General features: G+C 41.2%; 1 protein-coding gene across 1 annotated transcript in view; it reads left to right on the top strand.

The window, feature by feature from the left end:
- The window catches only part of PER3 (period circadian regulator 3), a 54,082-nt gene that overhangs the window by 26,337 nt on the left and 10,349 nt on the right, over nucleotides 1-17,396 (top strand). Inside the window, 3 exon segments of the mRNA XM_061382865.1 lie at nucleotides 6,074-6,179; nucleotides 7,801-7,929; nucleotides 8,517-8,643. Of these exon segments, the coding sequence (XP_061238849.1) occupies nucleotides 6,074-6,179; nucleotides 7,801-7,929; nucleotides 8,517-8,643 (362 nt within the window).

Below are 17,396 nucleotides of genomic sequence, written 5' to 3'. Positions count from 1 at the left end.
CAAGGGAACATTTCATACAAAGATGCTCTCAATAAAGGACAGAAATGGTATGGACCTAACAGAAGCAGAAGATATTAAGAAGAGGTGGCAAGAATACACAGAAGAACTGTACAAAAAAGATCTTCATGACCCAGATAATCATGATGGTGTGATCACTCACCTAGAGCCAGACATCCTGGAATGTGAAGTCAAGTGGGCCTTAGGAAGCATCACTATGAACAAAGCTAGTGGAGGTGATGAAATTCCAGTTGAGCTATTTGAAATCCTAGAAGATGATGCTGTTAAAGTGCTGCACTCAATATGTCAGCAAATTTGGAAAACTCAGCAGTGGCCACAGGACTGGAAAAGGTCAGTTTTCATTCCAATCCCAAAGAAAGGGGATGCCAAAGAATGCTCAAAGTGAAGTGAAGTGAAGTCGCTCAGTCGTGTCCAACTCTTTATGATCCCATGGGATTTTCCAGGCAAGAATACTGGAGTGGGTTGCCATTTCCTTCTCCAGAGGATCTTCCCCACCCAGGGATTGAAACCGGGTCTCCCGCATTGTAGGCAGATGCTTTATTGTCTGAGCTGCCAGGAAAGTCCCGCACAATTGCGTTCATCTCACACGCTAGTAAAGTAATGCTCAAAATTCTCCAAGCCAGCCTTCAGCAATATGTGACCCATGAATTTCCAGATGTTCAAGGTGGTTTTAAAAAAGGCAGAGGATCTGGAGATCAAATTGCCAACATCTGCTGGATCATCGAAAAAGCAAGAGAGTTCCAGAAAAACGTCTATTTCTGCTTTCTTTACTATGCCAAAGCCTTTGACTGTGTGGATCACAATCAACTGTGGAAAATTCTGAAAGAGATGGGAATACCAGACCACCTGACCTGCCTCTTGAGAAACCTGTATGCACGTCAGGAAGGAACAGTTAGAACTGGACATGGAACAACACACTGGTTCCAAATAAGAAAAGGAGTATATCAAGGCTGTATATTGTCACCCTGCTTATTTAACTTCTATGCAGAGTACATCATGAGAAACTCTGGGCTGGAGGAAGCACAAGCTGGAATCAAGATTTCTGGGAGAAATATCAAGAACCTCAGATATGCCACCACCCTTATGGCAGAAAGTGAAGAAGAATTCAAGAGCCTCTTGATGAAAGTGAAAGTGGAGAGTGAAAAAGTTGGCTTAAAGCTCAACATTCAGAAAACTAAGATCATGGCATCCAGTCACATCACTTCATAGCAAATAGATGGGGAAACAGTGGAAACAGTGGCTGACTTTATTTTTTGGGGCTCCAAAATCACTGCAGATGGTGATTGTAGCCACGAAATTAAAAGATACTTACTCCTTGGAAGGAAAGTCATGACCAACCTAGACAGCATATTAAAAAGTAGAGACATTACTTTGTCAACAAAGGTCCATCTAGTCAAGGCTATGGTTTTTCCAGTAGTCATGTATGGATGTGAGAGTTGGGCTATAAAGAAAGCTGAGCGCCGAAGAATTGATGCTTTTGTACTGTGGTGTTGGAGAAGACTCTTGAGAGTCCCTTGGACTGCAAGGAGATCCAACCAGTCCATCCTAAAGGAGATCAGTCCTGGGTGTTCATTGGAAGGACTGATGTTGAAGCTGAGACTCCAATATTTTGGCCACCTGATGCGAAGAGCTGACTCATTTGAAAAGACCCTGATGCTGGGGAAAATTGAGGGCAGGAGGAGAAGGGGATGACAGAGGATGAGATGTTTGGATGACATCACCGACTCAATGGACATGAGTTTGGGTGCACTCTGGGAGTTGGTGATGGACAGGGAGGCCTGGCGTGCTGTGGGTCATGGGGTTACGAAGAGTCAGAAATGACTGAGCGACTGAACTGAACTTCAGTATTATGCTGCTGCTGCTGTTCTTTTTCAGCCGCTAAGTTGTGTCCAGTTCTTAGCAACCCCATGGACTGCAGCACGCCAGACTTCTGCGTCCTCCACTTTCTCCCAGGGTTTGTCAGTTTCTGTTGAGATGGCGATGCTATCTAATAATCTCATCCTCTGCTGTCCCCTTCTCCTTTTGACTTCAATCTTTCCCGGCATCAGCGTCATTTCCAATGAGTCAGCTCTTTGCATCAGGTGACCAAAGTATTATAACTTCAGCTTCAGTATCTGTCCTTCCAGTGGCTATTCAGGGTTGATTTCCTTTAGGATTGACTGGTTTGATCTCCTTGCAGTCCAAGGGACTCTCGAAAGTCTCCAACACCACAGTTCGAAAGCATCAGGTCTAAAACACTCAGCCTTCCTTATGGTCTAAGTCTCACATCTGTACATGACCACTGGAAAAACCATAGGTTGATAAATTATCTTTTGTATTTTTTTATTCAACTTTGCAGATATAAGCATAAAACTAAGAACAGTAGATCTCCCAGTCTTATTTTATCCTATGTTAATATTGTGATGGAGTGATGCTGGGCAATGGTGAGATAGGCCTCAGGTTGCTCTGACCTGACTGTGCTCCAGGGTTCAGCCTCTCACCAGAGTGAGTCTGCAGCCTTAGTGGAAGCATCAGGCTCCCTGCATCCCTGACTCATGAGGCTGATTTGTGGTAGAAGACTAATCTGATAATTAAGGTAGCTAATATGACTGCCAAGGAAGAGCTATTCATGTTGATCAGCCCAATAGGGAAACCTGTTGGGAAATGAAGATAAAATTAGATGGTTGCTTAGAAAGAATATAGGAAACCCCGCTTCTTCTGATGAGATGTCCATTTGGGTGTCTGTTGACTGGTCTGAGCACCTCCCCATCAGCACCAGAGGAATGTCCTAGATTTTTTCTCCAACTATCCTTTCTATTCTTTGATTAAAAAATGTATGGAATAGGGGCTTTCAATGGCTAATAAGTCAAAAATCTCTCTTGGTACATGTCACAATGCACTTGAAAATATGTGTTATTTTTAGATATCTTTTGATACTGATTTCTAGCGTAGTTCTACAGTGATAAGAGAACAGACTCTAGGATTTCAGTACCTTTAGACCATGAAATTTTTGCACCTTGTTTTATGTCCCTGGATATGTTCCAGTGTCTCCTAGTTTAGACTCTATGGGAGCTTGAATATAATTTGGATCCTACTGTTGTGTGAAAATTGTATAAATCTTAATTATGTTGAATTGGTTCACAGTTTACTATATCCTTCTACTTCTCTATATATTCATTCTACTAGTTTTTGAGAGTTTGTTATTGAGTGTGTTTGTGTTAGTCACTCAGTTGTGCCTGACTCTTTGTGACCCCCATGGACTATAGGTAGCCAGGTTCCTCAGTCCATGAAATTCTTCAGGCAAGAATACTGGAGTGGGTAGTCATTTCCTTCTCCAGGGGATCTTCCCAACCCAGGAATCGAACCCAGGTCTCCTACATTGTAGGCGGGTTCTTTACCATCTGAGCCACCATGGAAACCCTTTGATATTGAAACCCCAACTAAAAATCTTAATTTATCTACTTTAAAAAATAATGTATATATATGTATATATAGGAGCTATATGTAACTCTCTTCTATTTTCCAAGTCTTCTGTAAATACCATACTTTTGTAATTTAAAAAAAGGAAAGAGAAAAAAATTACTTAAAAAAAAATATATATATGTGTGGAGTAGGGACTTTCCTGGTGGTCCAGTGGTTAAAAATTCAAGTTCCATTGCAGGGGTGCAGGTGTGATCCCCAGTTGGGTAGCTAAGACCCCACATACCTTGAGGCTAAAAAGTCAACACATAAAACAGAAACAATATTGTGATAAATGCATTAAGACGTTAAAAATGGTCCACATCAAAAAACAATCTTAAAAATATGTGGAATAAATTGACATATTAATACTTACAGTGTTTTCAGTGCTTTTTTAAGATTATACCAATATTTGCGTCTCCACATGCAGGGTTATGTGAGGGAAAGCATTCAGAGTCTAGTAGGTATTAACCTCTCACAGAATAATAATCATCTGTTGTGTTTGTGTAGTTACTTTAATGCGTTTATTCCTTCAATAAGTATTAATGCAGTACCTGCTGAGTCAGGCGTTGTGCTGGACCTAAGGATGAGGCTGTAAACAGAGCAGACCTTCTCTTTGCCTCCATGTAGCCCAGCGTGCACGGAAAGCAGAAACTACTCATGTGCTGGGACACACGAGTAGAGTTTTGGAAAGGTGACAGTTGAGGTGGGAGGGGGGCTGTGAGAGTGTTCAGTGAGGGACCCTAACCTTAATTATCTTTTTGATATTAAGCAGCTCTGTGGGGAGGAAGGCTAGGTGCTTATTACCTCTCACATTACAGAAAAAAAAAAATCCACATTCGGTGAGAGTCACTTTCTCACCGATCTCTGAGGGAGGAAGTTGCAAAGAGGAGATGAAAATCAAACTTCCTTCCTTAGCCTTCGACCAATTTCCTGACAAGCACCGAAGCCAACTCTTCCTGCTGAGTTGATAGCATTTGTTGAAAGTGGTGTCGCTCTTGCGACGTGAATCATTTTTTTTGGCTGAGTGATGCAGTTTGTGGTATCTTAGTTGATCTTAGTTCCTTACATGTGCATGCTCAGTCATATCTGGCTCTTAGCAATCCTATGGGCTGTAGCCCACCAGGCTCCTCTGTCCATGGGATTCTCCAGGCAAGAGTACTGGAGTGGGTTGCCATGCTCTCCTCCAGGGGATCTTCCCAACCCAGGGATCAAACCTGAATCTCCTGCATCTCTTACATTGCAGACAGATTCTTTACCACTGAGCCACCGAGGAATCCTTAGTTCCTTGACCAGGGATTGAACCTGAGCCCTTGGCAGTGAAAGCTCTGAGTCCTCATGGCTAGACCAGCAGGGAATCCTCTCATGTAAATCCTTTGAGTGATGTAATTGGTGATTAAATGTGCAGCTCAGTTTTGTAGGAAGGGTCCCCACCGGGAATACCCCAGTCTCATTGCACAAAGTCGGACGTCCTATTTTCACTCAAACTTACACTTGACCAGCAGCCCAGACACCTCTGGATGACACTCAGGCTCATGGTGCATGGGACAGGAGGAGGGGGAAGTGGTGGAGCAGTTCCAGTGGCGCTCACATATTGTGAGAGTTTAGAAAATGTGGCATATTCTTGATGTATGTCATGAAGCAAGGCTACTTCTTGTCGCATAGAGGGTCCTGAGTCATCGTCAGTTCCTTCTCTTAGTTGCTGTTCAGCTAGTAGATTTCAGATGCTCTAGAATTTGAATATAAAGACTGAAGGTTTTGTGACAGCCACATGTTCACCGTGAGGATGGGAGCAGAATCATCTTTATTACATAGCTCAAGTGATTAGATACATTAAGCATTGAATGTTGTTTGACAAACTTAAGGTCTTAAATGGAGAAGGAAATGGCAACCCACTGCAGTATTCTTGCCTGGAGAATCCCATGGAGGGAGGAGCCTGGTAGGCTACAGTCCATGGGGTCGAAAAGAGTTGGACAGGACCGAGCGACTTCACTTTCACTTTCAAGGTCTTAAAATTTCTTAGAAAAAAAGTGAAAAGTGAAATTATTAGTTACTCAGTCGTGTCTGACTCTGCGACTCCATGGACTGTAGCCCACCAGGCTCCTCTGTTCATGGGATTCTCCAGGCAAGACTGGAGTGGGTTGCCATTTCCTCCCCCAGGGGATCTTCCTGACCCAGGGATCAAATCCAGGTCTCTTTCATCTAAGGCAGATTCTTTACTGTCTGAACCACCAAGGAAGCCCTCAGTTTCAGAACCAGTAGGTTACTCAGTCCATGTTAAATTTGGAGACCAGTAGTTGTTGAACATGCTGTAGTAGCTGAGGAGGTTACTTGTCACTGTTTTAAATTTATACAGATACAATGCTGAAATGATTTTGGAAAGATATGAGCTATGAAGAGACTGAACTAAAATCTGTTAACGTCTCCCTTGTTTCTTTGGATTTTCTCTGCTTCCATAAATAGAATATGAGCTTCATATTTTCTGTATTTGGAGTTGAAGAGTTGCTTTGTAAAGACATAGCTTTATTGTTTGAATGTTCTATTAAAGATCACTTTAGACTTCATTGTGAATGAATCTTAAATTGCTTGACTCAGTCTTTCCCTTGGCATTTTGTAGGAGTCCACTAAACAAGGATATTTTTGCCACCAGAGTAAAAAAGATGAGCAATGTTGACAAAGACATCACAGAATTACAAGAACAAATTCAAAAACTTCTCTTACAGGTAAAGTTAGAGATTTAAAAAAAAAAAAAAACGCAAAATTCTTATAGTTGTGTTTAATTTTAACATTCAGTCTTAGTAAAGTCATTTCACAGAAATAAACTGCTAGCCTTACCCTCTACATCCCAGAAATTTTTGTCTTCTTTTTGTTTTTAAGTTAAATTTCATTAATCTTGTTTTCCTTTATCTGTGTTAAATACACAGGACATTTTTGTAAGAACTTTTTGAAGACAGCATAATGAGTCACAAGAAGCAATTAGACAAAGAAGTTATTTCTAAATGAGAGAATTCTTGTCTTTCAAATGCTGCCAGTGTTTTAGCTTTGCTGTTCTTTGAAATAATTAATTTTAAAAGTTGGGGGAGGAGTGGCGGGTCTCAGTATCTCTAATCATTAGATGAGGCAAAAGTATGAAAAACAACTACCTGTTGAAAACAAGTACCAAAATGATTTCTCCTAGAGATTCAGTGAGTTACCTTGCTGAGTGTTTACTGATGGTGAAAGAGGAGAGGAGCAGGTTGCCCTCACTGGACTGACTCCGTTTTTAAAGGAAAAGGAACTCCGTCTTACAGACTCGGCGAACTTTTGGACTGTATATCTAGGAGGCCATGGAGATAAAATACCAGCAGCCGAATAGGCCTCTTAGGCAGATAAAAACCAGACCAGGCAGACCCTGTACTTAGCTAGAGCTCCCAGAGCCAGAAGGAATGCAGTGTCCCCTAAGTAATCAATCACTATCTATAATCTTAATAATACCTATTGCTGTTGGCTAAGCTGTATGTCCAGATAGCTTTAGAATGTGAATTTATGGCTGTAACCTGATTGTATCTTTTAATAACATTGTCCAGAGTGGGTTTTAAGAATTTGGGGATATGGGTTTGGGTACCTACACTTTGGATATAAAAGGTTGTCACAAAAATCGGTCAGAGTCTCTGGGTCAAGAGGAAACTCTGCCTTGGACCCGCCGATGTAATAAGCTGCACTCCACCATTCACGCTGTCCTTCTGAGGGAGTTAGCTTCCCTGAGCGTTTGGCTACAACAGTGGTACCACTAAAACTGTTGGTCAGTAATTTTCAAAATGTCGTTCATAAAATCTCTGTTGTTCAGTTGCTAAGTCGTGTCTGACTCTTTGCAACCCCATGGACTACAGCACACCAGGCTTCCCTGTCCTTCACTGTCTCCCAGACTTTGCTCAAACTCATGTTGATTGAGTCAATGAAGCTATCCAGCCATCTCTAGGGTTCATGAAGTATCTGTTAGGTTTGGGGGGATAGTATGGTATGTATTGGTATTTTGTTTGTTCTGCCTGTTTTAAACTCAGCATCAAGAGTTAGAGTTTATCTTCATGTTTTGTTAAATTTATTAACCACGGCTTTTAAAAAAAATCATCGTACTCTAAATACCCACCTAGACTAGAAAAGTAAACTCTGCCCTTGAGAATTACTGAGATGAGAGAGAAATGTCCTCTACGTCAGCATCACCCTTCACACGCCGCCATTAGGAGTCCAAAAATTTTCACCTTAATTTAGTGATTACTGCAGGTGAGCACAGAGGCAGGTAATGCAGGTCTCCCCTCTAACTTGCCGTGTAACCCGGGGCTGCATGGGCCTCCCTCTCTCTCACAGCCTGTTCATGGGAGCATGTCCAGCGGCTACGGGAGCCTGGGGAGCAGCGGGTCACAGGAGCCTCAGGTCAGCCTCGCGTCCTCCAGTGAGTCCAGCGGGCATGGTGTGGATGAGGTGCCAAAGGCACCGGTGAGCAGGCACGTGTGTGCTTCTGAGCACATATCCTTTTCTCCATGTGTTGTTACCCGTGACGTGTCAGCGCCGGTTCTGTACCTCGACATGTGTGGCTTCTCAGTATATGCTCTTGAGTTGAAGACCTGATTTGGTCATAGACCTTCTGATCTACTTCTGATTGGGAAAAATGTCTGTAAAAAGAAAATCCCACCTTTAAGAAGGTGGCATTTAGGCTACTTGTGTGCTTTCTAAAAATTAGCCTGGGGGCTTCCCTGGTGGTCCAGTGGTTAAGACTCAGCACTTTCACTGCAGAGGGCATGGGTTCAATCCCTGGTTTGGGAACTAAGGTCCCACATGCCACAGGGTGCAGCCAAAAAAATAAATAAAACAGAATTAAAAAGTAGCATGTTGTGGACAGGTTGATGCAAAGCCTCCTTGGCACCCGTGTGCTGTGGCTCAGCGGAAGACTGAACTAATGCTGTTATGGTGATTTCAGTTACTCTGTCCTCAGAGAACCAAGAGTTACATGTATTTGGTTTATGTATCTCTTGATGTACATTGTTACAATCTTTGAAACATTGTTCATCACTCTTTGCCCTAAGTTGACTTTGTAGCACATCTGTGCCAGTGTGAACAAGATCAAGAATCTAGGTCAGCAGCTCTACATGGAGTCAAGGGCCAAGTCAGCAAACAAGCCAGTATTGGGAACCCGCTCAGGACAGCCTGGGGTAAGTCATCAGGGCAGTTCCCCGCTCTCATGAAGCCATGACCCCTGCGTGTTGCTATTCAGGTTTATATACCCAGATGACAAAAGTAATAATAATCATAATAATGACAATAGCAGCAGCACATACTATCCTGAAAGTTAAATGGTGTTAGAATGTAGTCACAGAACACTTCTACTAAAGAATTGACGTTTCTGCTAATTCCAACTGATTTGTTGATTTCCTCTCTATGTTGTTCAGTCTCTAAATCACATCTGACTCTTTGTGACCTCATGGACTACACTCTGGTGATGCCACCCAACTATCTTGTCCCCTCTCGTCCCCTTCTTCCCCTGCCATCAATCTTTACCAGTATCAGGGTCTTTTCCAGTGAGTTGTCTCTTTACACCAGGTGTCCAATGTATTGGAGCTTCAGCTTCAACATCAGTCCTTACAGTGAATACTCAGGGTTGATTTCCTTTAAGATTAACTGGTTTGATCTCCTTGAATCCAAGGGACTCTCCAGCACCACAGTTCCTCTGTATGAGCAATTTATAAACCAAACTTGTTAATTTTAGAATGGATTTCAGATAATCAAATATTATTAAAATGATAATCCCTTCCTATCATTTCAAACAAATGGAGAATGTCAATGACCTAAATTGAATGAAAAACTTGGTCTTTTTCTTGCTTACATGCTTTTCTTTTCTCAATATGAGGTAAGGAACATTTCAGAAGAATTGGATCAATCATGATAGTTGACATTATTTTAAGAAGTTAGTCTTATGCATTATAGGTCCACTTGAGAAGGGAATGGCAAACCACTTCAGTATTCTTGCCTTAAGAACCCCATGAGCAGTATGAAAAGGCAGAAAGATAGGACACTGAAAGATGAACTCCCCAGATCCGTAGGTGCCCAATATGCTACTGGAGATCAGTGGAGAAATAACTCCAGAAAGAATGAAGGGATGGAGCCAGAGCAAAAACAACACCCAGTTGTGCTTGTGACTGGTGATAGAAGCAAGGTCTGATGTTATAATATTGCATAGGAACCTGGAATGTTAGGTCCATGAATCAAGGCAAATTGGAAGTGGTCAAACAGGAGATGGCAAGAGTGAATGTTGACATTCTAGGAATCGGCAAACTAAAATGGACTGGAATGGGTGAATTTAACTCAGATGACCATTATATCTACTACTATGGGCAGCAATCCCTTAGAAGAAATGGAGTAGCCATCATAGTCAACAAAAGAGTCCTAAATGCAGTATTTGGATGCAATCTCAAAAACGATAGAATGATCTCTGTTCATTTCCAAGGCAAACCATTCAATATCACGGTAATCCAAGTCTATGCCCTGACCAATAATGCTGGAAAAGCTGAAGTTGAATGTTTCTATGAAGACCTACAAGACCTTCTAGAATTAACACCCAAAAAAGATGTCCTTTTCATTATAGGGGACTGGAATGCAAAAGTAGGAAGTCAAGAAAACACCTGGGGTAACAGGCAAATTTGGCCTTGGAGTACAGAATGAAGCAGGGCAAAGGCAAATAGAGTTTTGACAGGAGAACACACTGGTCATAGCAAACATCCTCTTCCAACAACACAGGAGGACTCTAGACATGGACAGCATCAGATGGCCAACACCGAAATCAGATTGATTATATTCTTTGCAGCCAAAGATGGAGAAGCTCTATACAGTCAGCAAAAACAAGACCAGGAGCTGACTGTGCCTCATATCATAAACTCCTTTTGCCAAATTCAGACTTAAATTGAAGAAAGTGGAGAAAACCACTAGACCATTCAAGTATGACCTAAATCAAATTCCTTATGATTGTACAGTGGAAGTGAGAAATAGATTTAAGGGACTAGATCTGATAGACGGAGTGCCTGATGAACTATGGACGGAGGTTTGTGACATTGTACAGGAGACAGGGATCAAGACCATCCTCAAGAAAAAGAAATGCAAAAAGGCAAAGTGGCTGTCTGCGGAGGCCTTACAAATAGCTGTGAAAAGAAGAGAAGCAAAAAGCAAAGGAGAAAAGGAAAGATATAAACATCTGAATGCAGAGTTCCAGAGAATAGCAAGGAGAGATAAGAAAGCCTTCCTCAGTGATCAATGCAAAGAAATAGAGGAAAACAATAGAATGGGAAAGACTAGAGATCTCTTCAAGAAAATTAGAGATACCAAGGGGACATTTCATGCAAAGATGGGCTCGATAAAGGACAGAAATGGTATGGACCTAACAGAAGCAGAAGATATTAAGAAGAGGTGGCAAGAATACACAGAAGTGTACAAATAAGATCCTCATAACCCAGATAATCACGATGGTGTGATCACTGACCTAGAGCCAGACATCCTGGAATGTGAAGTCAAGTGGGCCTTAGGAAGCATCACTGCAAACAAAACTAGTGCGGGTGATGACATTCCAATTGAGCTATTTGAAATCCTAGAAGATGATGCTGTTAAAGTGCTGCACTCAATATGTCAGCAAATTTGGAAAACTCAGCAGTGGCCACGGGACTGGAAAAGGTCAGTTTTCATTCCAATCCCAAAGAAAGGCAATGCCAAAGAATGCTCAAACTACCGCACAATTGCACTCATCTCACATGCTAGTAAAGTAATGCTCAAAATTCTCCAAGGCAGCCTTCAGCAATACGTGAACCATGAACTTCCAGATGTTCAAGCTGGTTTTAGGAAAGGCAGAGGAACCAGAGATCAAATTGCCAACATCCACTAGATCATCAATAATGCAAAAGAGTTCCAGAAAAATATCTATTTCTGCTTTCTTGACTAGGCCAAAGCCTTTGACTGTGTGGATCACAATAAACTGTGGAAAATTCTGAAAGAGATGGGAATACCAGACCACCTGACCTGCCTCTTGAGAAACCTGTATGCACGTCAGGAAGCAACAGTTAGAACTGGACATGGAACAATAGACTGGTTCCAAATAGGAAAAGCAGTTCGTCAAGGCTGTATATTGTCACCCTGCTTATTTAACTTCTATGCAGAGTACATCATGAGAAACTCTGGGCTGGAGGAAGCACAAGCTGGAATCAAGATTTCTGGGAGAGATATCAGTAACCTCAGGTATGCAGATGACACCACCCTTATGGCAGAAAGTGAAGAACTAAGAGCCTCTTGATGAAAGTGAAAGAGGAGAGTGAAGAAGTTGGCTTAAAGCTCAACATTCAGAAAACGAAGATCATGGCATCCGGTCCCATCACTTCATAGCAAATAGATGGGGAGAAACAGTGGAAACAGTGGCTGACTTTATTTTTGGGGGCTCCAAAATCACTGCAGATGGTGATTGCAGCCACGAAATTAAAAGACACTTACTCCTTGGAAGGAAAGTTATGACCAACCTAGACAGCATATTAAAAAGCAGAGACATTACTTTGTAAACAGAGGTCCATCTAGTCAAGGCTATGGTTTTTCCAGTGGTCATGTATGGATGTGAGAGTTGGACTATAAAGAAAGTTGAGTGCCAAAGAATTGATGCTTTTGAACTGTAGTGTTGGAGAAGACTCTTGAGAGTCCCTTGGACTGCAAGGAGATTCAACCAGTGCATCCTAAAGGATATCAGTCCTGCGTGTTCATTGGAGGGACTGATGTTGAAGCTGAGACTCCAATAGTTTGGCCACCTGACGCAAAGAGCTGAGTCATGAGAAGACCCTGATTCTGGGGAAGATTGTGGGCAGGAGGAGAAGGGGACGACAGGGGATGAGATGATTGGATGGCATCACCGATCAATGGACATGAATTTGGATGAACTCTGGGAGTTGGTGATGGACAGGAAGGCCTGGCATGCTGCAGTGCATTGGGTTGCAAAGAGTCAGACAAGACTGAGCGACTCAACTGAAACTGATGTATCTATATCTATACACACACAGACACACACACACACACACACACACACACACACGAGCTTCCCTGGTGGCTCAGATGGTAAAGAATCTGGGAGACTTGGGTTCGAGCCCTGGGTTGGAAAGATCCCCTGGAGAAGGGAACAGCTACCCACTCCAGTATTCTTGCCTGGAGGATATCATGGACAGAAGAGCCTGGCAGGCTACAGTCCATGTGGTCACAAAAAGTCAGATATAACTGAGTGACTTTCACTTCACCTCACTTCACATATGTATGAGTTTCATAACTTCTTTACTTACATAAATTTCTCTTCTAATTTTTCTCCTCAAATATTAATATAATGTTGGAAGCTATTGTAGATTTTGGTCACCTAAATGTTACTGATGGTCTCTATCATTGTCAAATGGGTGTTTTACAGAATAGGGTGAAATCTTACCTGAAGTCAGTAATAATATAGTAGCTGTGTTTTTTGGGACTTGACATGATTTCCACAACAAAAATATCAAACTGTGGCTCCTAGAAGTGGTATCACTGGGAGCCCATAGGATGCCCTCTGGATACAGCAAGTCCTTTACTTTGGGTTTTTGTACTTTTTCTTCACCTTGACAGAAGGTTTCATGTTTCCGTTTGTTTCTACTGCTGTAGATGTATGGGCACAAGATAGAAAGGACAACTCTTTTTGTTGCTTGACACCATCAGATCTCCTTCACAAAAGGATTTATCTTAAATATCTTTTTTTTGCTCTTTATCATTATCCCATGTCCTGGCAGAGAAAATTCTTTGGGGGAGATTTTAAATCTAAATTCTCTAAATGTGTTCTTCATCGTCTAATCCAGGTAATGCTGCCTGCTGCTGCCTTGACCTCTGATCTCATGTTCATGAGATTTTTGTGTCCTGACCTCTGGAATTTTTTCTCAGAGTAGAAATTCTTTGTAAGCTCCTGCTTTACCCAGTTTCTTACTATCTACCATTGGTGTGGCAATACCACCAGTACTGTTGTTTGAAGCTGTATATCTAAGCAGACATCAGTACTTTGTTCACCATTTTATAAAATTTAAGCTATAGGTAACTCTGTGTACTTATGCTGCTATTAGAAACTTACGTTTTCTAACATATGTGTTATATTTAGTGAGCACACCTGGGATGTGACTTTGGGGGAAAATCTGTTGCCATTTGGAATAACCTCAGAGAACTGATATTACTTGGGCATCTTGATTTTATTAACATTTTAAGACCTACAAGTTTAAAGAGCTAGTTTAAAAAAAAATCTTTATTACTCAAGAGAACAGGAATACAACTTAAAGATGGAAAATGTTATAATTTAAGTATTAGAAATTGAGTAGAGACAGACACCAATGAAAAGGAAAATACTAAATGGTCATTGCATGCATGTTTTATATACGGGGTGCTGCAGCGCACAAGAACACAGGGTTTTAAGTATACATGTTGACCCGTTTTATAAAGGCAGGTCATGCTTTAGGAAAGAATAAGAAAGAATAATAGGGCATCCCAGGTGGCATAGTGGTAAAGAATCCACCTGCCCACGCAGGAGACACAAGAGACATGGGTTCAATCCCTGGGAGAAGGAAGGTCCCCTGAAGAAGGAACTGGAAATCCACTCTACCATTCTGGCCTGGGAAACCCCATGGACAGGGGAGCCTGGCGGGCTACAGTCCATGGGATCGCAGAGAGTCAGACACAACTGAGCACTCACACACACTTAAGAAGGGAAACTTTTAAATGTATTATGGCAGGACAAGGAACAACAGAGACACGTAAAGTCCCTTCATCAGCTGTACATACCGATTGATAACCTGCTGCCAGAGAACTGGGGAAATTAGGGGAAATTGAATGTTCCACTGCAAGGGTGACACAAAGCCCAGATGAAAGATGACTCATAAACTGAACTAACTCATTCCAAACTTAACAGGGAAAAAGCCCAGACAGGCGTTAAGTTCATGATCTTTCTTGAACCCAGCAGAGTGCTGAGGCTACAGGACAGCCAGCAGGCCTGTAATCTGAGGAGAGGCACACGCTTACATGAAGTGAAGTAAGTGCTGGATCCCGTAACCGACTGAATCTTGTTACCTGCAAGAGACGGACTTTCTCTGAGGCACGGTGCAAAGGGAAGCCCAAGACCTGAGAGTGGAACAGACGTTGGAAAAGAGGAGCTCTCAGGGGACCAGCCACCACCTGAAGCAGAGTGACCCTGGAGGGATCTGAAAGCTGTCATACACTGAATGAAGTCATAGCAACGGTAGACCTTTAGCCTGGCCTAAAGCTTAATTAGATTGACTCTGATGTAGTGGAAGGGAAGCCATGCCCAGTCCCTGCTGTCTTATATAATGTGTTCTCAGCAAATTGTGAAACATACGAAAAGCAAGGAAAAAACCTCCTAAGAGACAGAACAGTCATCGGAACAAGAGTCAGGCAGGACACAGACATTGGAAATAACTGAATAATGAATACAGGCTCCAAAGGATAAGGTAGACAATGTGCAAAAGCACATAAGGAATCACAGCATAGAGAGGCAACATAAAAGGAAGGATCAAGTACAAATGTTAGCAGCACTGGAGGTAAGTGAATGCCACTGATGGGCACTCAACTCAGAAGAGAATCAGTGAACTTGAAGGTGAATGAATAAAAATGATGAAAGCTGAAACAGAAAGAGAACAGGACATTCAGTGTAGAACCTCTTAAGAACTTAGGTGTACTTCCCTGGCTGTCCAGAGGTTGCCTCCAGTGCAGCGGGTGTGGGTTCAATCCCTGATTGAGGAACTAAGATCCTGCATGCCATGTGGCTCGGCCAAAAAAAAAAAAAAGAATTTGAGGACAGGATTAAATGATCTAGTAGGAGTAATTGGAATCTCAGGAAGAATACTTGAAATAATAGCTGAGATTTCCACATTCAAAGAACATCAAGTAGCATAAATACAAAAAAAAAAAAATCACAAAATAAAAATGCTTGGGCATATCATATTCAAACTAAAATAAAACCAAGAGAATATATTGAAGGTAACCAAAAGAAAAAAGATTATAAACAGAGAAAGAAAAATAAGAATAAAAATTACAGTATACATTTCTTCAGAAACCATGAATGTTAGAAGACAGTAAAATCTTCAAAGGAGAAAACCATAAATGCAGAATTATACACCTAGTGGGAAGTATCTTTCAGAAATGGAGATATAAAGATTTTTCTCAAACAAAAGCTATAGGAATTTACTGCCAGCAGTAAATTTGTTCTATAAGAGTCCTGAAGGAATTTGTAAAGGTAGAAGGAATATGATGCCAGACATAAAACTTGGGTCTACACAAACCAGTGAAGAGCACTGGAAATGGAATAAAGTAAGATGAAATGCCAAGGGCTTCCCTGGTAGCTCAAATGGTTAAGAATCTGCCTGCAGTGCAGGAGACGCGAGTTCAATCCGCATGTCAGGATGCTCCCCTGGAGAAGGGAATGGCTACCCACTCTAGCAGTTTTGCCTGGAGAAGTCCATGGATGGAGGAGCCTGGCTGGTTACAGTCCATGGGGTCACACGGAATCAGATATGACTGAGTGACTAATACTTAGGCACTTAAGATAAAATACTTATTATTTTTCGCTTATTTTTAGTTACTCTAAAAGATAACTGACTAAAGCAAAAAGAATATTTTGCATTTATAATGTGTGTAAAAAATACTACAAAGAACAGGAGCTAGGTATTGGGAATATACTGTTGTAAAATTCCTTCCAAATTTTATTATTTGGAGTATATTGATGAGATAGAAACTAACTTCTTACAATATGTTTGTAAACTTCAGGATAATTATTAGTAAAAAATTTTAAAGAAGTATAAATAATATCAGTAGACTTGGTAAAATGTAATTTAAAACACTTAACCCAAGTGAGACAGAAAACGAAGAAAAAAGAAACAAACCAAAAAACCCAGATGGAACAAATGGAAAACAACTAGCAAGAGGTATGGCAAAAACCATCACAATATTATAATTATCCTCCAATTAAAATTTTTTAAAGGGGGGTACATTTTAATCCAGCAGCATTGATCACATCAAATGTGAATGATCTCAGTATACCAGTGAAAAGACAAATTGTCAAATTGGATGGAAAAGCAAGATGCACCTGTATATTGTCAACAAAACCCATTTTGAATATTAAAAACATAGGATAAAAGTAAAAAGTTAGAAAAGATATGCCATGCTAACAGGAGTCCAGAGAAAACTGGAAAGCACTGTACTAAGGTCAGACACAGTCGCCTTTAGAACGAGGCTTTCAGAGCAATATTGCATAAAGACTAGGAAGTTGATTCTCTGAGAACATAAAACAAGCCTGTTGATGCACCTAACGCCAGGGCTTCAAAATATGTAATATGAAGCAAAAATTGATAAAAACTTCAAGGAGAAATAAACAAATCCACAGCTATAGTTGGAGACCACAGCATATCGAAACCACAATGAAATGTCACCTCACACCCATCAGAATGGCCATCAAAAGGACAAGAGATAGCAAGTGTTGGTGAGGACCTGGAGGAAAGGGAACCCTTTTATACTATTGATGGGAATGTAAACTGGTGCAGCCACTGTGGAAGAAAGTATGGCGGTTCCTCAAAAAATTAAAAATGAAACTACCACATAATCCAGCAGTCTCATTTTTGAGTATTTATCTGAGGAAAATGAAAACACTAATTTGAAAAGATATATGCTTCACTATGTTCATTGCAGAATTATTCCCAATAACCAAGACATTGAAACAACCTAAGTGTGCATCCATGGATGAATGGATAAAGCAACTGGTGTATATAGAGAATGGAGTACTATTTGGCCATAAAAAGAATGAAATTCTTCCCTTGTGACAGCAAAAGGACTTTAGGAGAACTGTGCTGTGTGAAATAAGTCAGAGAAAGACACACGGCATA

This window comes from Bos javanicus, chromosome 16, assembly GCF_032452875.1.
Source record: "Bos javanicus breed banteng chromosome 16, ARS-OSU_banteng_1.0, whole genome shotgun sequence".
Lineage (NCBI taxonomy): Eukaryota > Metazoa > Chordata > Mammalia > Artiodactyla > Bovidae > Bos > Bos javanicus.
Note: the sequence above shows the minus strand (reverse complement) of the source record. Positions and strands in the feature narration are given on the sequence as shown.